Source organism: Falco peregrinus, chromosome 3 (assembly GCF_023634155.1).
Source record: "Falco peregrinus isolate bFalPer1 chromosome 3, bFalPer1.pri, whole genome shotgun sequence".
NCBI lineage: Eukaryota > Metazoa > Chordata > Aves > Falconiformes > Falconidae > Falco > Falco peregrinus.
The window spans coordinates 2,597,203-2,620,376 of NC_073723.1; the positions used below are offsets into that span (position 1 = coordinate 2,597,203).

The 23,174-nt window shown below is 39.1% G+C and overlaps 1 protein-coding gene across 4 annotated transcripts in view; it reads right to left on the bottom strand.

Moving 5' to 3' along the window:
* Positions 1-23,174, bottom strand: part of ZFAT (zinc finger and AT-hook domain containing) — a 145,095-nt gene that overhangs the window by 62,099 nt on the left and 59,822 nt on the right. For all 4 annotated transcript variants that reach the window (XM_055798403.1, XM_027786479.2, XM_055798402.1 and 1 more), the window contains exons 2-3: positions 20,375-20,545; positions 12,170-12,430 (exon numbers count right to left, since the gene is read on the bottom strand). In XM_055798403.1, coding sequence (XP_055654378.1) covers positions 12,170-12,430; positions 20,375-20,528 — 415 coding nt within the window. In that variant the 5' untranslated portion in view covers positions 20,529-20,545. The remainder of the gene's footprint in view (positions 1-12,169; positions 12,431-20,374; positions 20,546-23,174) is intronic.

The following is a 23,174-nucleotide window of genomic DNA, read 5'->3' on the forward strand; positions in this document are numbered from 1 at the left end:
ATTGATTCAGTAATTAAAATTCAAAATAGTACTTTGGTTCAAACTGTCTCCTGACACATAACTCTTCATTTTGAAGGCCTGCACTTCTAAGTCATTCCCTAACTGCTGCTGTTCAGAGTGTCTTCAGTCTCTTAAGTTGGTTAACTTTTGGACCTGTTAACTAGAAAGCAATGCAATAGAAGTTAGAATGAAAAATCACTGATCAGCTAAGTTGTTCCGAGAAGCTATTTCTTTCTTAAAGCAAATGAGGAATTCCTCACTGAAATTCTAAAAATGAAATAATAAAAATGCTTGTATATAAAGAATTAGCAGCATAAAGAATAAAAACAGAGGCCTGTAAGTTTATACCAACAAAATTTCTTTATCTTAGATGAAGTGGTAGAAGATGCAGACTAGAGAAAACAAACTTGGCAAATTAAGGCATGCAAATGTTCCAGAGGTATTGAGTATGGAGAGCAAAAACCAATGGAAGAAAACTATAAATGAACCCAGTGAATTTTTTTGTTGTTGTTGGGGGTTTTTTTGTCTGTTTTGGTTTTTTGTTTGTTTGTTTTTGGTTTCCTCTGAATTGAAAGTAGCTGACATGATCTCCAGAGTAAGTCATTCAATGTATATTCATAATGTGCTGTAGCTGCTCTACTGAGATAGGGAAAAATATATAAATTAAAAATGGTAACAGCAAAGCTGTAGTGTGTCTAGAGTTTATGACATGCAAATAGCAAAACAGTGGAAAGACATGCTATATGGAAATGGCTGTGGTTTAATTTCAGTAATATTTTGTTAATATTCATCTGAGATTCAAACAAGACTGTTCCCATGGTCTTACCCTTAATGAAACAAAGGGCTAAAGAGTACTGTCTGTTCCTTAAAAAAATGAAGGACACAAGCACAAACTAGAGTAGCATAGTTAGGACTGATCATGTAATTACCACCTGGATAAACTGCAAGCTCTTCACCAGATACAAACCCAGAAGGAAACAAGGTATGTAGGAATTAGTTTAGATTTCTCAGGCATATTGAGGCAGAAGTATGTATACTAACAACGATTAATGACTTGATGCTAATCTGTACATTTGAAATTCATATTTACAATACCAAGCATGAGCAACAATCACAGAGCAAACTGAGTTCGCACACTGTTAGCAAGCTATCTTGCTACGGAGTCATTAGCAATGTTTTTGCCCCAGCTTCCCATTTCTAGATGATACAAAATTATCTTGAGAGCCCTGCCCCTGCTTTTCAGTACCTGCTAATGATTTTTTCAATTTTGTTAGAGAAATTCCTTGATATATACCTCTTCTCAACTACCTTTTCCTCATTCAATTTCTATTATTTTGGAAAATATTGCTACTTTATAGGTATGAAGGTTCTCATCCCATCCCCACTTAACTCCTTAATATAGTTGTAAATTACTGACTGATATTGAAACTATATAATTGTAACACCGACACTTTTCTGCAATACTTTAAAGGGATATTTGAATATAAGGAAATATCCCCTTCGACAAGAAACTGCTTCTGCAGTGTTTTCTTTTGGCATGATGAAGGAGCATGGGGGGAAACAAACACATTTTTCCACATTGCCTCAATAAACAGCCTCTGTTAGTTTATTATCAACAATACAATGAATCATCACATATTTCACAGCAGGACCAGGTCAGACAACAGAAGAAAGTCTGCTCACAAAGAATCAGAATACACAAAGAATGTGAACTTTTCATTAAATTGTGTTTCCCTGAGGCTGCTTCACGTACTGCTACATAACAAATACAAATATTAACTGGGTTTATTACTCTGGTTTTGTTCAGTGGACAGCAAGAGTTAGTGATACTGTTGGGGGAGTTAAGATTTTATATACCTGTGGACAAAACTCCAAGTCATTTTTTGCATGTTTTAGCTAAAAGAAATCCAGAACTATAGATTGAAAGGAAAGCTGTGATAAGGACAACAGAATTTTTTCCATTTTCTTTGGGATCACACAATGAATTCCTAGTAGGCATACAAACAGAATCCAAGCACCCTACTCCTAAATTCTCCTTTCTAACTATGACAAAGTAAGAGTTAGTCAGTTTTATGAGGAACTAAAGTAGTTGAAACCAAACAACAAAGCCATTTTATTGCCTTTTCATGCTCTTCACGTTAACCTGTTAACTCCATCAATTTTGAATACTGGAATTCTACTAGAAACGGAAGAAAAGGAAGAAAAGAAGAAGAGGAAGAAGAGGAAGAAAAGGACAAAACACAGACTTGAGTTTGTTAGTGATCCACACTAATGATTAACTACTACCATAGTCACAAGCTAACAAATGCTTCATGCTGGTTTTCTTTCATAATGTGCCTCTATCAGGCAGATCAGTTTGCTAGTTCCTTTGCTTCAACCAAAGATAAGAGCTCTAGAAAAGAACAGACATGTTACAATAAATACAGTTCACTGTGACACCCTGCTTTCTAAACAGACATCCAAAAATGCTATTCAAAAAGATTTTAAAATAATATACAGAAATGCAAAATAAAAATATTTCTTTACTACAAAGTTGCTATTGCATATTCATAGAAAACTTGTACATGGATGCTAAGCATAAATATGAAGATTATACCCATGTGAAAATATTTTCTTTAAAACCCCAAAGCTGGTAAGTACTTCAAACAAAGGACTGAATCTCAATTTCCATCTTCTCAATACGAGCTGAGAACATCCAGCAGCTAACAGGAGGACTACACTCAGCGTCTGCAAAGATGCAAGGAAGGTATTGAGTGCCATGCAAATTACATTAATAGGAAAAAAACCCCACCATACATATATTGGCCAAAAACAGGCAAGTGAGAAAATTCAACTTATTTGCTGATCATACATCTTCAATTAGCACTGAATAGTTGTATGAACCTTCTCAACACTCACATGATAAAAAAAAAATTAAAAAATTGTCTCCTCTCTACCGAGTGGTCAACTCAAGTTTTGACACTTAAATGTGAAAATTTATTCACTAATCTGATGGACATTGATGACAGTAGCCCCATTCTTCCCCTTCTGGAGAAGGAACAAGCATCTTCCAGAAACTGTTTGTTGGTAAGGAGCTGGGGCTGCACACATTGCCAATACTTTTTGCTACAAACATAACTATTTCATAGTCTATGTGTACCTGAAAGAGACTTAAAAAAAAAGCCAGAACCAACGTTCCCCAGCGAATCACCAAACAAAAAAAAATCTTAACTCCCAATGACAGCTGCTTTCTTCCTGAACTCTCTCTATACCAAAAAACCCTGAACTAGAAGGTGTGCTTTAAGGAAGGATTAAGAGGGAGACAAAAGCACATTTTAATGAAAAACAAGAGCTTCAACTTTGACCACAGGGCTCAGACTGTCTTTCCATAATATGGTAGCATATCATGAGTAATTTAGTTGTCTTCTTGGAAAAAAATTGTCAAAGTGTTTTGCCTCTCACAGCTAGGACAACCTGTACAATGTAACAATTCTTGTTGAATTATAAAGGAACACCCACAAGTGATTTGTAAGACGGTTTATCAGAAAATTGAGTATATGCAATTTAGCATAGATAAGCAAAGTTTCTCCAAGCAGTAATGCTTGCTCCTAAACAGATTTATTTACACAAACTGCCTCACTTTGCATCTCCCTTGCTAAGCAGTCAGTTTAGCACTTTGTCAGCTGACTTTGATTCAACAGACAAATAAACTGACCTCCCCTATCTAGCTACAGGCATTTTAAATGCCTGTTTCTGTTTGTGCAAGAAATACAGCACCATGCCTTGTGCCTTCTAACACATCTAAGAAATGGTTATGTCTGTGTTGACAAGTAAAGCTACTGTCAACTCTGAATCAATCACTGCTTGCAGACTTCTGTCAAACTGGATTGTTCATCTGTCCCATGATTTTATTTCAGTCATTAATTGAAGGTATTGCTCTCTACATTCATAACTGGATGCACAACTTTCTGCAGGCACAGCTACACATCCTCAACTGGCACGTTTTTAAACTACCATTCATTCAAATTACTATTTTTTTATACCCTACAAGATGTCGGTATTTCATAGTAGCAAGAGAGCAGCTTGGAAAAAAAAGTAAACTGGCCATTCAAAATGAACGCATGAAATCGGTTCTCCTGCACAAACTGACATACAACTCACAGAAAGAATTCAGTCAAATCAGAATCTAACTGAATGGCAAAACCATTTTAAACTAAGGCCAAAAGTGCCAACTTTAAGAATTATGCAGGCTCCCAATTCAGTAGGAATGAATGGTTCACTCCAGAGAAGAGAACCTGTCCACTGCTGTAATCTGTCTTCCACCCAAATCCCATTCCCCAGGCATCAAATGTCCTCCCTTCTATCTGTCAGCGATTCAGCTATGCTGTGGTGTGGGAGAGGGATGGTGGTTAAAATAATTACCTGTTGCCTGCCTCCCAAAACAACTGACCTTAGAGGCAGCTGCTGGGGAACTGCTTCAATCCAGCAACAGCCAAAAGCCTTGAACCCATCCCGCCCCAGCGGCAGAGGCTGAAGCAGCCCCGTTTTCTGGCTGGGGGCAGACACAGTAAAGACACATGGCTGTTCAGGAGCAACCTCAACACCTCCAGTTTTGTCTTCCAATAAAGAGAATGGATGGCAGCACCACCAGCCAGCCAGATCCAAATCATTAGTCAAAAACATTAATTTGTTTTAACCAAATAAAAATAAATAGGTGTAGACACAGCTCTGCTTGAATCACAGCAACTTTCCTAAGCAAATTTGCCCCCTCCTGAAGAGAGCATGTACAATTAGGATTTGTAAGCACAACAGACATATTTTAATTCTGTGCTGTATTGGGTTTGCATGGCAAGGTTTTGGTAGTTGCGGGGTAGTAGTTAGGGGGTGTGGTACAGGGGGGGCTTCTGTGAGAAGGTGCCAGAAGCTTCCCCTGTGTCACACGGGGTCAGTTCCTGCCACCGTGAGATGGCCCCGCCGCTGGGATGGACACACGGCTGGGATGGCCCCGCCGCTGGGATGGACGCACGGCTGGGATGGACGGACGGCTGGGATGGCCCCGCTGCAGGATGGACACGCTGCAGGACGGCCCCGCCGGCGGCCCAGGCCGAGCCCATCAGCGCCGGCGGCAGCGCCTCTGAGAGAACGTATTGAAGAAGCGGGAACAACCCGCACAGCAACTTGCAGCGGGAGAGGAGCGAGCTGTGTGGGAGCCGCGGCCCTGCAGCCCCCGGGCAGCGCCGGAGGGGCCGGAGCCGCTCCCGGCCCGGCGCAGAGATTCCCCCCCAGCCCGCGGCGCCCCCGGCCCGCGGAGCCCCCGGGGGAGCAGCTCCCCCCCCGCAGCCCGGGCAGGGCCCCCCCCGGGGCAGGGGGTGCCCGCAGGGGGCTGTGACCCGCGGGCAGCGGCGCTGGGGCAGCTCCGGGCAGGGCCTGTGGCCCCGCGGGGAGGAGCCCGGGCTGGGGCCGGGCTGGGGCAGGGCCTGTGCCCCCGGGGGCGGGGGGGCTGGGGCCGGCTGGGCCGGGGGGGCTGCGCCCGCGGGGGGGACACGCTGCGGCAGGGAAAGAGAGGAACGAGGAGCGGGGGAGACAAGGAGCGAGAAGCTGAGCGCGGCCCTCAGTGCCCATAGCCCTGTGCTGCTGCTGGGAGGGGGCAGGGACGGGCAGGAGCCGAGCTGCGCCCGGGGAGAAGGGAGCGCTGCGGAAGGTGCTTCGAGGGTCGGGTTTATTTCTCACTGGCCCGCTCTGACTTTCCCCGGGGCAGACCTGGGTTGTGCCTGTGACGGTCACTGGGGAGCGATCTCTCCCTGCCCCCACCCCGACCCACGGGCCTGTCGTTACATTCTCTGCCCCCTGCCCGGCTGAGGAGGGCAGGGACAGAGCGGGCAGGGGGGCACCTGCCCTCCGGCATGGCCAGCCCGCCGCAGGTGCAAAAAAGTAACACTTTTTTCGTGCTGTTTTAGTGAATTGGCTCAGAAGGTGGTCATTATGCATCAAACGATTTAATTCGATGCACAGAAGATGTCAGTAACCAGTAAGGCTTGGTGACTCCTGAAAGAGTGGGAGAACTATCAACGAGATTCCGACCTCTGGGAGGTCAGTGTGGATCACTGATCACGCAAGCAGAGAGCAGCAAAGGCCTGTTATATCCACCAGTTTTACCTCTGACCAATATATACTGCAGGTTCAATAGAGTTCTGTAGTGATTTATTCATTTTAAGTTTAAATGTCCAATTTGATAAGGATTTCAACACTCCCTTTGTGGATCTATAAAAGGCAGCAAAACATTTTATCAATTGGAAACCTTTCCTAATACTGTATCTGCAGCTCAAATCATGTATTATTTTTCTCTCAATAAAGAATATCACATGGAATATCAATATATTTTTCCATTATTTATATGTTTAGCATACTTTAGCAACCACTAAAAATTAGTGTGTCATCAGCATTATTTTGGTCACAAATCAAAAACACCACATCAGGGGAAAAAAAAGAGAATTCAGGGAAAAAAAAGAATTTACTACCTTTGGAAGAAGGGGCAAGCAACTCTAAGAGGACTATAAGGATGTCATTAGTTATGCAGGGAGAAAATTAGAAAGGTGAAAGCCCAGCTAGAACTTAAGCTGGCTACTGCCATAAAAGAACAAAAATGTTTTTACAAATACATTAGAAACAAAAGGAGGGCCAAGGATAATCTCCATCTGTTAATTGATTGTGGTGGGGAACATTCCCACAAAGGATGAGGAAAAGGCTGAGGTCCTGATGCCTTCTTTGTCTCAGTCTTTAATAGCAGTACCAGTTACTGTCAGGGTACTCAGCCCCCTGTGTTTGAGGACAGGGACAGGGAGGAGCAGAATGAAGTCCCCACAGTCCAGGAGGGAACAATTAGTGACCTGCTGCTCCACTTAGACATGCACAAGTCAATGGGGCCAGACGGGATCCACCTGAGCATACTGAGGGAGCTGACAGAAGAGCTCACCAAGTTGCTCTCCATCATTTATCAGCAGTCTTAGCTAACTGGAGAGGCCCCAGAGGCTGGAGGTCAGCCAATGTGATGCCCATCTACGAGAAGGGTTGGAAGGAGGATCTGGGGAACTACAGGCCTGTCAGCCTGACCTCAGTGCCAGGGAAGGTTATGGAGCAGATCATCCTGAGCATCATCACATGGCACATACAGGACAGCCAGGGTTTCAGGCCCAGCCAGCGTGAGTTTATGAAAAGCAAGTCCTTCTTGACAAACCTGATCTCCTCCTATGACAAGGTGACCCACTTCCTGGATGAGGGAAAGGCTGTGGATGTTGTCGACCTGGACCTCAGTAAAGCCTTTGACACCATCTCCCACAGCATCTCCTGGAGACACTGGCAGCTCATGGCTCGGATGGGTGTGCTCTGTGCTGGGTTAAAACCTGGCTGGATGGCCGAGCCCAAAGAGGGGTGGTGGATGGAGTTACAACCAGCTGGTGGCCGGTCACAAGTGGTGTGCCCCAGGGCTCAGTACTGGGGCAGTCCTGGTTAATGTCTTTATCAATGATCTGGACAAGGGCATTGAGTGCACACCCTCAGGACATTTGCAGACAACACCAAGCTGGACAGGAGTGTTGATCTGCTTGAGGGTCGGAAGGCTCTGCAGAGGGACCTGGACTGGCTGGACTGATGGGCCAATGCCAACTGTATGAAATTCAACAAGCAGAAGTGCCAAGGTCCTGCACTCGGATGCCCACGTGGCCAAGGAGGCCAATGGCATCCTGGCCTGTATCAGAGACAGTGTGGCCAGCAGGACTGGGGCAGTAAATGTCCCCCTGTACTCGGCACTGGTGAGGCCACACCTCGAATACTGTGTTCAGTTTTGGGGCCCTCACTTCAACAAAGAAATTGAGGTGCTGGAGCGTGTGCCAGAGAAGAGCAGCAAAGCTGGTGCAGGGTCTGGAGCACAAGTCTCCTGAGGAGAAGCTGAGGGAACTGCGGTTGTTCAGCCTGGAGAAAAGGAGGCTCAGGGGGGACCTTATTGTTCCTTACAGCTACCTGACAGGGGGCTGTAGGCAGGTGGGATTCGGTCTCTTCTCCCAGGTAACAGCCAACAGGACAAGAGAAAATGAACCCAAGTTGCCCCAGGGGAGGTTTAGATTGGTTATTAGGAAAAATTCCTTCACTGAAAGGGTGGTCAAGCACTGGAACAGGCCGCCCAGGGAGGTGGTGGAATCACCATCCCTGGAAGCATTCAAAAAATGTGCTTAGAGATAGGGTTTAGTGGTGGACTTGGCAGTCCTGGGTTAATGGTTGGACTTGATGATCTAAAAGGCCTTTTCCAAGCTCAATGACTCTATGATTCTATGAGCTGCTACAAAGAAAATTAACTCCATCCCAGCCAGATCCAGTGCAAAGTGAAAACATTCTTGATTTTTAATCCGTTGTCCATTTAGTGCTAAACTTTGCAACAAATTAAATAACATGAGAAAGCAGTAAAATATATACTACGGAAAAATCTCAGAAGCATTAGAAAACCAGATAAAAGTATTTTCAAGTTGGAAAGACATGGATAAAAATGGGGGAAAAAACAACCCTTATGTATTAGGCAAGAGGTCAATGCCTACGACTGAAGAACTTGCAGTCAAAGCTTCTTATGATTTTTAGCCACTCTTAACTACTGTGTCTGAAATGCAAGAGAAGATAACGTACCTCTGGAAGGTTCAGAGATCCTCAGTAAAATTCTCCATTTAGCTCTAAGAACTTCAGTAATAGAGAAATCTCATTGAAATAGAAATTTCAGTGCTCTTTTCCTCACATACACCAAAATAAGTGTGATTTCAAGATGTTTTTGTCTCAGGGATAGTTTACACTAGAAAATGTTATTATCAACCACATCTGCTCAAGTAACTGAAGTATTTGTTAAAAATTATAAACACACAAAAACACAGACACAAAATAAATACCCAGTGTAAACTGCAATACTATGTGCTGAGTCAGCTACACCACTATCTGTGTATGATACACTTAAGATTCAACTCCATTTGAGGACAATGAAGCTACAGAAAGGTCTTTCAATAATCAGTAACTGGTGACAGAATAACTTGGAATTAAACGAGATTAAGGCTCCCACACGCTACGTTTCTAAATGGCCATTATAGACAGAGCTCTAGTTAACACAGTCAACGAGGCCTAGAAGCAATGCAGCTAACCCTGTGTGGCTCCACAGGCTCCCCCTAAAGCACTGACTTGATCTTTGCTGGGTATAATTACAGCTTAGAAAATCTCGTGCATAAACACATATGCAGACAGGTGCTAGTCTGAAACATACTCCTACCTACAGTGACAATAAACGCAAAACAAAGCACATACACAAAAAAGTTTACGATAAAGCAATGGGCTCTAAACTGACTCTTAAGCAACAGGAAAGATCTGACTGTCTTTCTAAATAGTTCCCTGAAAATGTAAGTTCAAAACTCAGCAATAGTCAGAAAAATCAAACATAATCTGAGGAATCATTAAGAAGAGAACAGAACAGAAAAAAAAAAATTCATGCCATGGTATAAACCAGGGATGCTTTTGTGTACTGAACACCACCTATAGTTTTGGTCCTCCATCTCAAAACAGTTACAGCAGAGCTGCTGAGAAGAATAAGCCTGGCCAGATGTGTAAGCAATTTCCATATAGTCTAGTTAGTCTGTTAGTTACAACTCAGACAGGATAAGAATAATCTAAATGCAAATATGAAGATTTCTAAATCATAAACGTTATGCAAGAGGTAATACAGAACTATTATTCCCCAATGGAACGAGCAGCATCGGGTTTAAGAAACGAGCAGAAGTACTATTTCACAGACTATGTACTAATGCTCTTAAACTCATTAACACAGAACATACTGAAAACTTGAAGACCGGACAGCTTTGTAATGCACTTAGAAAAATTAATGAGTTTAACAGCTTTCAGTTGCTAACGATATGGGTGAAACCTCTAGTTCAGGGACTCTGACACCAACTTTGAAAACTAAGAATCTTGGTGCATTTGGGTAAGTATTTTATTTTTTTTAATTTTTATATCATTAGAAGGTCCTCATGAAAATACATGAACAAATAAAAACACATTTGTAATTTAATTCTTTGCTTGTCTTTTCAAGTTTAGACTTTTCTTGTTCACATTTCGAAGAATAACCCATCATCCTCAAAACTTTCTTCATAATGAAAATTGAATCTGATAGCAATTCAACACCAAGAGCTCAAATTTTAAAGAACATGTTTTCTGAGCTGGTAAAGCGACACAAGCATGGCAAACAGTCCTAGGCACAGACCGTATTGTTCTTGTCCACTCCTCACAAAGTTTTGAGCTACTCAATGTAACCACATTTTCTTAAAGGATAATAATAATTCACAAGCTAGTTTCATCTACGTATTCAGAAATTGAAAAGTTGTCCCAAAGCGGTTCATATGGCAAAGCCAAAAGTGAAAAGTTTTCCTGTGATGGTTCAGTAATCAGTAGCTGGCTGAAGACTGAATTTCTCAGATGTATTCAAGGAAGAATTATCCCCTCAGGATAAAACCAGCCCCCAACACCTTCAATGTCTGCAGTCAAAGCAGGAAGCTTTGGGCTGGAGACAATCCAGCTGCACCAGTCACCAACAACTAGAAGCCTTTGTTATTTGCTGCTGCTCAAGAATAACTTACTTTGTTTGATAGGTTTGCTTTTGCCAGACAATAAATAAATGTTTCATCTGTCCAAAATTGAGGCTATTTTGTTTTCAAAGAAGGAAAAGGATGAACAACTTCCTTTGAAAAATCTGCCAGTGCGTTTTATACCAAAACTGATCAAGATAAGATTTAGGAGCACTAATAAGCTGAAAGATCAAGAACAGTTAATTTGAGCTTATTCTCTGATCTGAGATTTAAAAAAAAAATTAGAAAAGGCAACATTGCTGCCAAAATAATGCAAATATTAACACCATACCTAGCACATACAAACCACAAAGGGCATGGATACTTGTGATGTCAGAGATGAGACAGCTGGAATAAAGGTCACTATGTACACTTGAAAAATCCTACCACTGATGATAGTTAAAAAAATAACCAGGTACTTTATCAAAACAAGTTTCTGTGCTCTGTCAACATATTGAAAGCCCATTTTAAATAGTTTTTGACACAGCATCTCACTGAAAGTAAAATAGTCATAGTAGTTGTGTATCATGGCAACAGACTGGACACAAAAGGCTAACAGAAAACTGGAGGAAATTCAAGGGCAAATTCTGTCTACAAGTAGAAGGAACAGGATATCATGCTAAGAAGCTAGGCAAAAGCAAAAGTCTAATTTTGACGCAAACATAAACTCAGATAATTTGGACAAATTTCTTCCTTTGTATGCATACTGACATTCCCTTTGAGCAAAGTTAAATAGGCAGTTGGACTAGATGACCTAGTCTATAGTCTAGTCTAAATGAATATTCACTGTTGTCTTTTTAAACAGGCTTCCTAGAGAGGTGGTCGGTGCCCCAAGCCTGTCAGTGTTTAAGAGGCATTTGGACATGGCCCTTAACAACATGCTTTAACTTTTGGTCAGCCCTGAAGTAGTCAGGCAGTTGGACTAGATGATCACTGTAGGTGCCTTTCAAATGAAGGACCTATGTTCTGTTTTATTCTGTTCTATTCTAAAACTTTTGGGAGGCTGAATATATTCAAAGCAATCTTAAAGCTAAATTTAAACAATGAACTCTCATTCTCCAATGAGTCATTCACATAAAGTTTTGTAAAATAGAAGAGGTGAGTGTGGCATTACTTTTTATACAGTAAAACGAGCCATCTGGAAAAGCAGTCTTTAAATCTATTAAAAGAACAGGACAGAATTCAGGTTTTCCAAGTCACAGGACAGAAACACCTCCACAGAGCCATCCTTCCTCACCAATGCGTGATACTGACCTATGTGGCCAGTACCGCCTCTCACTGGAAAACTGTAACCCTCTTTGTGAGAAACAGAACAGTTGCTTACACAGAAGAAGCATTTCAGGGAGTTTAGAACAATCATTAGTGCAATAAACATCTTGACCTTTTTGAAAATTAAAATACCTTTTCTGACTTTATTCTGTTTTGCTTCAACATGCTTTTTCTGTTAAAAGAAACAGGCAATTACATTACATTTAAAATTAACTCTGATGATTACAAGTCATTACCAATCAGGTCACAGGATGGAAACACACTTTCCATTAGTTTCTTACCTCCATCTCCTTCTTCCTCTCCTTCATTTAAAACAATAATGCAGATATGTTTCCTCAGCTGACGTGTGTTGGAGAACTTCCGATTGCATTTCTTACATTCCAAGCTGCCTGGTGAGACTTCAGACAGTTCCAGTCCTTCTTCTGTCCCAGGTGGAGTTTCTTCGCTTGGAACAGGGTTATTTTCTGCCACATCTTCATCCACACAAAACTTCTTAGTAGACCCTTTTGGTCTGCCTCTTTTCCTCTTCACTACAAGAAGATCTAGAAAAGAAAGCTAAAGTTAAAAAGAAGCTATAATTAAATTCCACAGCTAATTTGCCAATATTCACCTGATCTTTGAAAAACAGGAATATTAAATGAAGTTCAAGAGCCTACATCCCTAAAGCTTAAAAAAATGTCAGCTTCACATAAACTTGTTTTTAAGGAGGGATATTTGCTGGCATTTCTGCTAGCTGCAAAGCAACAACATTTGTGTTACTGAGATTGGCAGATGTCAAAGTGCCATAGTTTTACAGAAGTTACACTGCAAGCACCCTTTTTGATTGTTGTATAACTGTATCAGCAGGCATATTCTACAAAGTTGCTCTGCTGTGTTCTGACACTCTGAAAAAGCCTTTTAAATTTAAATCACTCTCAATGAAATTGCTGAAGTATTGAGATGTCTTCAGAGAAAAATGTTCTATTTTTTAAAAACAAAAGTTCATTGTCCTTTTAATAAATTGAAAAATCACTCTCTAACATTTCCTGTGATTCTTTGTTGTTAGCACTTTCTAGCCAGAAGTCGGTATAAAAAATTGTCCGCAACAAATAAACTCCAGAAGTCATGCAAAAAATGTTTCCTTGATGAGTATTTCAAGCAATTAAAACCAGAAGTCATCCACAATTCTTAACAAATCCAACTTAACTTTCCATTTCCATATTTTTGTAGAGGAGACACTGATAAAATCAATGAGATATAGTGAACACAGAATGCATAACAACATAAAAAGGTCACACTCTCATCTCCTGCTTAAGACTTCCCTCTTTACTGCTGTAGTTATTTCAAAAATTTGCTATCATCTGCTCACAGCTGTAACTGTTGACTCCACTGACCAAACCAATTAGATCCCAAGAAAACTTTCAGTCAACAAAAGCAGATACCAAGAGGGAAGGGGGGAAACTTCCAGATAGCGATCAAGTTATTGTAGGAGATTTCACCCTAGCTTAGTTTAATACAATGAAAAGGATCAGTCTCTACCAGTCTTTATCCTTCTTGTTAATCTCAGGGTTGCTTGCTTGTTTTTTACTTCTTTACGCTGTGCTTCTCGAGGAATTATCCAATTGTTATTGGACAGATTTTAGTTATTTACTTTGAACTTGCTCTTCTGCAAGAAACTGTTGGTTCACAAACAGCACAGCGTGGTAGCATTTAAATATTTTTTTTGAGTCTGAGCAGACATCTGGCGATGTCTATCTAGTCCGCGTAGAGGGAAAAATCAGTGTGTATCAAAAAGAGCTTGCCTGATGGTGTATGGAGACATGGGACAGAGTCAGGCTTCTTCCAAGCTTTTAGGATTCATTTTATCTACTGTTAGACACTTGAGCGCTCAAATTAGTTAATATTTGTTTTCTCTATTGAAGGAACAGAGAAACTACTCTTCAGAGTACAGTTCAGATTCACATAAGACCTGAATCATCTCTGGATCCCAGGGTGACTAGCATCCCAGTTTAAGCACCTTCAGTTATGTGCAGTGAATTCCAACTTTGAGAATTAAAAGGTAATAGAGCCTGATATCCAGGAGTATAATGTACATTAAAATGTGCTAAGTGAAACAGAACAGGTACAAAGCATCTGTCAGCCATCATCTTTGTAATGTCAGAGAGAAACAAAGGACTGGCACATACAAAAATTATGCCGAGAACTCTGTTTTTAATGCTCAGGAAAAAAACAAGCAAAGTTAAATGTGCATGTTTCAGCTTACGGTAGTCACAGCAAAGTCGTCCCTGAAAATTTTCTTACATCAAAATATTTCCAAATCTTGAGACTTGTTCAAAAATAAAAAATAAAATTCTTCTCAGAATTTCATGCTTTTACTATTGGCTTGGGTTTTCTTTGTTTTGGGGCGTGGGGTGGGGTTTAGTTGCACAGCACAGATGGGAGAATTATGAAATACGTCTTCTGGGTTATAAGAAAGAATTAAGTAACTGTTGCAGTTCCACAGGCTTGAAAGTATCTTGAGATTACTCAAGCTAAAACAGACTGGCAGTACTACACATAAATTGTGCCTCTTATGAGAAACAACTTACGTTTCTCCTGCTCCTGCTCCAGAAACTTTCACCAAAACCAGTGCATATCAAGAATAAAAATTAAGAGCTGTCTGAAGCTTTTTATCAAGTATTTATCAGTATAGTCTACCTTCTGCCTGATAAACTGAGACTGACAATGTAAAAGTCTGAAAAATCATGAAAGGAGAGAATATAAAAAAAATCCCAAACCTCAAATAAATTTTCAAGTACATGTGCCAAAAGACCTTACTAAATTGGTTGACTTAGAGCATATGGAAAAATTAATGACCTCAAGGAATCTTAAGGGAAGATGATGCAAGAGAACAGGAGGTGGTGACAGCATCTTATTCAAAATCTGTTCAACATTTCCCTTAAGTATACTAGACAAAAAAACCCCCTACATACAGAGACTCATAGCTTTAAGTTAATCATGTAATTAATATCAAGTGAAAAAGAAAGCATTCTATCATGTTACAGGAGCAACTGAATACTTATCTGCTTAAATATAATTTAATAAGAACACTAAAAGCCTCATTATAAATAGGAAAAAAGCAACCCTTTCACTTAAGTTTTTGCAGCCCTCCATCAGCAGTGTTCTGAATTTCTGTGCTACTGCACTCCAGTAAAGGTAGTTTTGTCAATTATGAGCCAAAAAGAGGGGTGATTTTAGTGCTCTCAAAACTGCTCTTTGCTACCATTCATGTTATTTTGATATCCATCAATTGCAGCAATCAATATTTGGTGCCTTGAGTTAAAAGAAATTAACATGCAATTAAAACAAGCAAACAAACAACATTTATCTTCATGTCAACCTGTAAAATGGTCAGAGTTTGCTAATGTGTCAAACACACTATGAGGAATACAGATGTGGATATTATCCAGGTTACTATCAAGTAATCAAGTAATCCCAGGATCAAAAAAGTGAATGCAACCACCATATTCTCTGCTATGATATTCTTTTCATTCTTTTACAATGCAATCATCAGATTACCCAAGTAAAAGCAATTATGTAGAATCAGGTAAAAGACATATACTACTTCTTGACTGTTTTAATGTATACATAATGAAAAGAACAGCACTTTCACATTAAGACAGAAATTGAAACAGAAATTTGTATACAAGTGGAAATGTGAAAACTGCTCCTTTAGAAGTCTGGTGGTAGATTCTCTTCTGTGGCCTACAAAATTGAAGTTCTTATCACTGTGGCTACTAATTAGTAGTACTAATACTAATAGTGTGGCAAACATCTAAAGAATGTGTAAATTTTACAAATGTTTGTAAATGAGCCTACCAGTAGGAGAATTTGCAGCAGTTTTCAAAGATTTAAGAAGTGGGTTTAAATTCTCAAAGATTTAAGAAGCGGCAAGCACTGGGTAGCAACATACCAGCGACATAAGCCTGGGTATGGGCAACTGATACAAACTTCTGAGGCTTATGACAGTCGTTTCATTTCCTTGCTCCTTCTTTTCCTCTCTCCAGGACAAAATGTATCTGAAGCTACTTTAAGCTAGCAATGCCAGATGCACATGACCATAAATTCCAGCTGTCTTTCTCCACCTAGCTTGCCAACAGCCAGCCATTCATGCTGCATTGTACCAATCACAGTTCAAAGCACACCTCAGACTGCCAAGGCACGGTCACCCAACAGTGGTACATTGCCATTCCTCTGTTAGACCATAACCAAGTAAATCAGAAACTTCATTGCTTGCCAGAAAAAAGAATCCGCTTAACTGTTAAAAATAAAGGTAGCACATTAAATAAATAAATAAAAAACCCCACCCAACACTTACCGCAAGGATTAGTCAGGAGTAGCAGTTTTAAATTGGTCATTAAAAAGATACTAAATGCAAGATCCTGTTCCCCTAAGAACAAGTTAGCTGTTTCTGGGGCTCTTAAACTCATCACAGACTCACTGAAACCAATCTTCACATCGACCAGCACTGGATGAGCAATGGCAATATTCGGGGAAGACATTCTGTGCTATATAATTATGCACTCAAAGACATAAAAAAGGCACTTCAAAAAGATTATAATGAAATCAACTCTATGTCTATTTTTATACTGTTCCTTCATAGGAATTGTTCACAAAAGCTTCTCCGAATCAGTCCATTTAATAACAATTGTCTCAAAAATATTCAGAACATGAGTAACACAGAACATTTCCATTTATGAGGTCTTCACATTACCATACTGCAGAATTATATTTAATTAATCCCATGATGTTTAGCTAAGCAATATATATATATATATATATATACACACACACACGCACACACACATACATCTCAATCAGATTCTACTGATCATTCCCATTAATTACTTGTCTGGGAGCATGCTATGTGAAAATAGAGGTCCACAACCAGCCCTCCAGAGCGCTAGGGCCTAGACAACATTTTTTAAAGTTTATTTTTACAGTAAACTAAGTTGAATGAAAGAAAACAAAATTAAAGTAACAGTTACTTCACTGTTGAGTATTCTTAACTCTTCATAGATTAGACTGTAGACCATGTAGATCCTGGCACATCGGCACGGTGGATTCCCCTGGGCTTAATGATCATCAGTACAGTCTTTGCCTCAAAACCAAGTTTTACCAAAACTGATTTACTAAAGGAAAGCACCCTTAAAGGGTAGGATTTTCCAAATTCACTTTATTATGTACGGGGAAATGCAATAAATGGTTAAGACTATACACGGTTTCTGCCCTGGTCTTCTACCCCTCAGCCTTAACTCAAACACATATATAACTGAAGTTACACATGTATAAAACATCTTCAGTAGCCATTTTAATGATGTCAGGGGGCAAATATCTCTGACTCTGGAAGAGTAGGAGATAAAAGACTATTAAACAGCCCTTTTCCCCCTAACCTGTTTAAGTGAGTCACTCAACAGTCATCACACTGCCAGCTGTAGCGTGGTTCAAACAAAGTTTGTCAGAAATCACAAAACACTTGTGCAGGTGTTCTACTTGAACATCTTGGCCAAATTTTAACAGCTAAATGCATTATGCAACCTGAACTCTTCCTCAAATGTCAGTATAAAAAGCTTAAGATTTTTATTTCATCAATTACAACGGTATATGGCTGTATTCAGAATCTTTTACACAAGGTGCCATACAAATACATGCAAATAAATCTCATCCGCAGCTTTATTTTGTTACTGTTACATGTATATATCATGGCACCTAGGAACACCTCTTACCCTGCAAGCATGAATGCATGCTCTAGTTGCATCCTATGTTCAAGTTAAGGATAAGGCTGATGCATGTACCACAGTTTTAAAGTGACCTTAATTAATTAAACATCTTGGAAAAAAATTATGATACTCAGACTGTAACTCTTCAAGGTTTTAGAATCAATAGAGCATGTATCCTGTAATGCATACACAGCCTAAAACAAAGAACGATCCATCAGGGAACAGTATTATGAATAGATGAAGCTAGAGCCATTGATGCTGTCCCTCAAATCATTTCCAATCTGACTAATTAGAAGCAGAAAAAAGTAGAGTTTTGACAAGCACTTTGAAGGAGATGGAAATCAGTGTGAAAAGTTATGAAAGGAAACCCTATGTGACAGTGGAGTGACTACAGTTAATCAGTAAATACCTATCATTTCCCAAACAAAGATGTCACACTTTAGCACTGGACAAAATGTGACCTACACATAATTTGTGTAACAGCAACATCTGCCTGGTACCCTTGGTTCCACTTGATAAAAAATTTCTAACATCACCCTACCAAAATGATAAAGACAAATCAATTCTAAATCGCTCATGACCTAACTACGGGAAAGTGGCATGACTAAAAAAAATTCAGCAGAGAGCACTGCCAATAAAATAACATTAGAGTAATAAACGCATATTACTTGCCTAGCTCTTTGCTTGTTCACAGTACTTATAAAATCATTAATTTATTACTCAGGCAGAACAAAGAGCTCCATTAACAACTCGGCATTCAGTTGTCTATACCAGCTCTGGAGTAGCTACAGTGTTTACCAATACTTGGAAGGGGCACTGTGCTTTCAAAGGACAAAGAGATGTTCATCTGTCAGTCAATGAATACTAAAAGGAAGCTGTGATTTCTAAGACTGTCATTCATCAACCACTTCTTTTAGTGACAATACTGAATTACTGCAAAGGGTCCACTGAGAAAAAATTGTATATTATAAACTTCTAAAGTTTCATCAGCTGCAGATTCCATAACAGGAGGGGAAAAACTGAAGCCTTGAAAGAACTCTCCAAATTCCTATATTCAGCTGTGAAATACCTTATTTTTTTAAACAGAACACAGCAAATAATTGAATAGGACTTCAAAACAGACAACCCTCTTCTCCGATCAATCTGTGTGATGGGAAAGAAAAAATATTAAACTATGTCTAGAATACGAGTTGAAATCTATGTGGCAGTAATTTACCTTGACATTCTGACTGTCAGCAGATGGCAAAGAGTTGGGCTACGTACTCTGAAAAAGGTGGCACCATATGATCATATCAGAAGATGAAAAGTATTCACCAAGAATAATGAAAAACGTAACTTATGAATATGTCATTTAATATATTAATGATATACTTTACATTAGATTTGCAAAGTTATTTTCTTAAAAGATGCATATGTCTGATTTCTGTTGCTTCAGATCATAACAGTAATTACATACTATTTTCATAAACGTTCAATATATGCTTCACAACAAACAATACAGAAAGTGCAGATAGTCCCTGACACAAATGCAAAAAGTTTACAGAAGAGCCTTTTTACTAGAAGGATAAGGACATGCTACGAAGTACTACTCTCACTGTACTCAGAAATACAGTTTAGTGAAGGGATAACAGGAAACCAAGAGTTAAGACAGGAAGATGTATTCTGCATGCTTAAGAATATTCATTTTGTACAATTAAAATAAAAATCCAAGGGCATTTTGAAACTTGATGTAGATCTGGCATTTATTCATCTTCTTCTGATGAGCTGTTAATTTTAGGCATTGTGTGAAATAATAATCTGGTGCAATTTTTCCACAGCAACTGTCTGAAGAGATAGCAGCTATAGCTGAATACTATACGGCCATTATTAGAAACGTCTTCTTATGTTGATTAAGTTAACATAACTACCAAATTACTGCTGGTAAACAAATGAAGAAATATCACATGCATATGTTAATGATAAAAAATATTTTAAGTATGATATTAGAGTATTTTTTATTCATAAGCACATAGTTTTAAAAATCCAGAAACCATAACAACTGGAAAATCCTAGTAGCTGTTTTAAGGAAGAGTTTGCCAACAATATAAATCCACTGCTCAGTAAGGGTCTAAAAGAAGATATAATTATGAAGTCTAAATTATTTTCAACCCACTGCTAATATTACAAGGGATTGCAATTATAATAATTTAAAATTAGAATTAATGTAGCTTCTTCCACTACAGAGTAAAACTGTTCTATGTAATTAATTCGACCTCTGACTACAAGAGTACTTTATTTACCAGTGCCAATATCAAAGCGCAGTTCTAAATTATGAATCGTGCACTTCCTTTTTGGATTAGAACTACTAATATTATCCACATCACGACAAACAAGTTAGACAATTCAAAAAGCACACCACCATTCCTAAGACTCAAGACGCATCCTCATCCATGGTGTCCTGGTTGCTTTCCACAATCTTCACACTGCTGCTACACTGCTCAAATTAAAGCTGGAAGAAGAAGACTTTGCTATACTTGACATTTAAAATTAATGGACCAATGTCATCACCCCCTGTCACATGCTGAGTTTATCCACGTCTGTCCTCCAATCTATTCTGCACTGAATGAAATTCAGTGTGGCAGTTGTACAGCGAACTTCATACAAACAAAATTGTACTATACACACTGCAGAATCACCATACCACAGGTTTGTTTCATTAAAACACTAAACAACTTTGAAAATTACATTCCATTCAATTTATGAATTTACCTTCTCCATCTTTGTTTATGTTTGTGGGTACTGTTAGAGGTTGGAGCGGAATAATGATGTCATCCACACTGGTCCCTTCTTCTGTATGCTTCTCAGAGACATGAGACAATAGCTCGGCTTGATTTGGTGAAAATAAGTTACAAAGCTTACACATGAAGATGGAACTGATCCCTGAAAAATAAGTTTAAAAATGAGGAGTTAATATTTCCAAATTGAAGTTGTTTTTTTATATGACCGCTAGTTACTGAGATTTTGGTTCAGCTAACACAGTAACTATCAGCTAACTTAATACACTTAGCAGAGAGTGATGAGCTGAAACAAAGAATATTACACCATTAAATGAAGACATTCATAATAAATCCCAAAATGCATTAATTAACGAAACTGTTAAAACTCCTACCCATATCCTCACAGGGCAAAAAATTTCTTCTAGCTCAAATCTTAAAAATTTCCTAACAAGACCCAAAAGGAAACTGGATAGATTAAGACCTTTTTTCCCCTTCCAGCATCAGACAATGTTACAATTTCATATTTTTTCAAATATATGGTAAAATTATGTAAGACATAAGTCACTGTCTGGGTTTGTTGTGTATCTTATCGGTATAAATGCAAAACATTTTATTCTTTACAAAGCAGCTCTGAAATACAGCTGGGCTCCAAATCCTAATTTATGTTCATGGACCCCACTGTTTTTTCCTACAGGTACTTAACCTTCCTACTTAAACTCACCTAAGCAAGTCTAATTGTCTGATTATTTGTGTAGTGCTGGAAACAACAGAATGAAGGAAAAATAAAATACCATAAAAGAGAAAAAGAAACTTTTCCTTCATTATTGTAACACTTGTCAGAAAATAAATACATTTTATAAAATTTATAAAATTTATTTATAAAAAAAGTATGCTTTATTGTGTCATTTTTGCTGTAGCACATTACCATGAGCATACACTGTGAGTTTAAAATGTTAAGTGCATGGTTTCAGGGCTCATTATCCTTAGATGCGGCTCTGCCACTAATGAAAAGAGTGTGGAGGAAGGTCAAAATATCTGTAGTGCTGTAAACCGAAAAATACTGCATCACATGACAACCCCAGCTATGCAGTCATATCATCTGCCTTTCTCCTTCTGGCCATTCACTTCAGAGCTGTACAAACACAAAGCTTTTTCTTCTTTTATCTCAATATTTAAAAAAAAAAATCAGGCCTCAGCTTGACCCATCTACATGGAGAAAAATGAGCAGGGATAGGAGGAGAATTTAAGGAGGGGAAAAAGTTTTGCTGTCAAAACAAAACACATCATATTGGTCTCAGAGGAAATATTGACATCCAACATTATCAAAAACATCTAGCATTTCATATGCTTTGACATACAAGTTCTAGGAAAAATGCCTGTTGGTTCAAAAAAACTCCCAACAAATTAAAAACCTTCAAAGCAGCAGCAAGGAAGAATTTCAGTAAAATTTTCCTTGGTCAATGTTTTAAACAGAAATTTTACAGAACCTTTTAGACAAAACTTCATGTTTTGTTTTGGCTTTTTAAATTTACATGTACTAGAGGTGTGATGTGAAAGCAAAGCCACAGGAGAGTAAATAATAATGAAGAAGGGTTAATACAAACATAATAATTCAGAAAAACCCAGCTAAAAAAAACACCTCATGAGCTTCTAGCAGAGAGTTAGTTCAGAGGACTTTGTTTGCTTTCTAAAAGTGCCTTCATTTGCTTTAATGGTTTGATTTTTCAGCAGTCACTGCTCCCTTCAGTGTCCAACGAAACCTAACAGCAACCAGGAACCAATTTGAACAGCACGCTTGTTCTTCAGATACCCATATAAACTCCTGGCCCAGAGACTGGTTTAGATTGCCTCTCTCCCTCTACCTGCCTAAAGAAAATTATAGGACATACACTCACTGAAATCAAACTGGAACAACTAAAGCTATTTGAGGTACAAATCAAAACACAGATTACCAGATAAGTACAGAAATAAAGTGATATTTTGTGAACTTTGGGATGAATCTGGGAGAAAGAGAATAGAGAAGCTGTATTTTGGAACCCGTTTTCAAAACCATCCCAAGCAAAGACCACTACCCCTACTCAACAACATTCCCCTCCCTTCATGACACTAATCATACAGTTAAACCCACTCAAGAAAAATCCATCTTTAAGGTGCTCTGAATGTTAAGAACAGCAGAGCTGGCTCTCTTTTAGTTATTTGCACCTGAAACTATAACAAAAGCATCCTCATCTTCGGAAATAATACAACTATCTCAAAACTAAATGGCAGCGTATGCCTTTATCTCTTTTAAAACATCTCTGAAAAACAAATACAGTTCCTGTTGTTTGAAATATACTCTACATTTCACACACAAGCACCTATATAAAATGTATAATATGCTCAGTGTGTTCTTAGAATCTTGGTAGGACTTCTTCTCAGGTGTTTTGCTGTCTTGGGCACACACACATTTCTATTTTGGTTGCAGTATGTTTATAATGGAAATGTTCTTTTGGATCAGTTTCTTTGAACTAGTTCTGCTCTAGTGAGCATTACTCTTTCATAACCAAAAAAAAAAAAAAAAAAGCGAATGAAGCCTGTTATTGACCCAGTGGATGACAACTGTAAATGTAAATGTATATTTAAGATGCACACTACAAACCTATGAGTATTTACCTAGAGGTTTAACTAACACTGAAATTCTATGATTTAGCTGACATTTCTGTTTTGAGGTTTTCATTGCCTCCGTTCCTGCTTCCTGGCCTGCTAGTCGTTTTTCCTTCAGGTTCACTGCTTTGTGTCTCCTCCTTCAACAG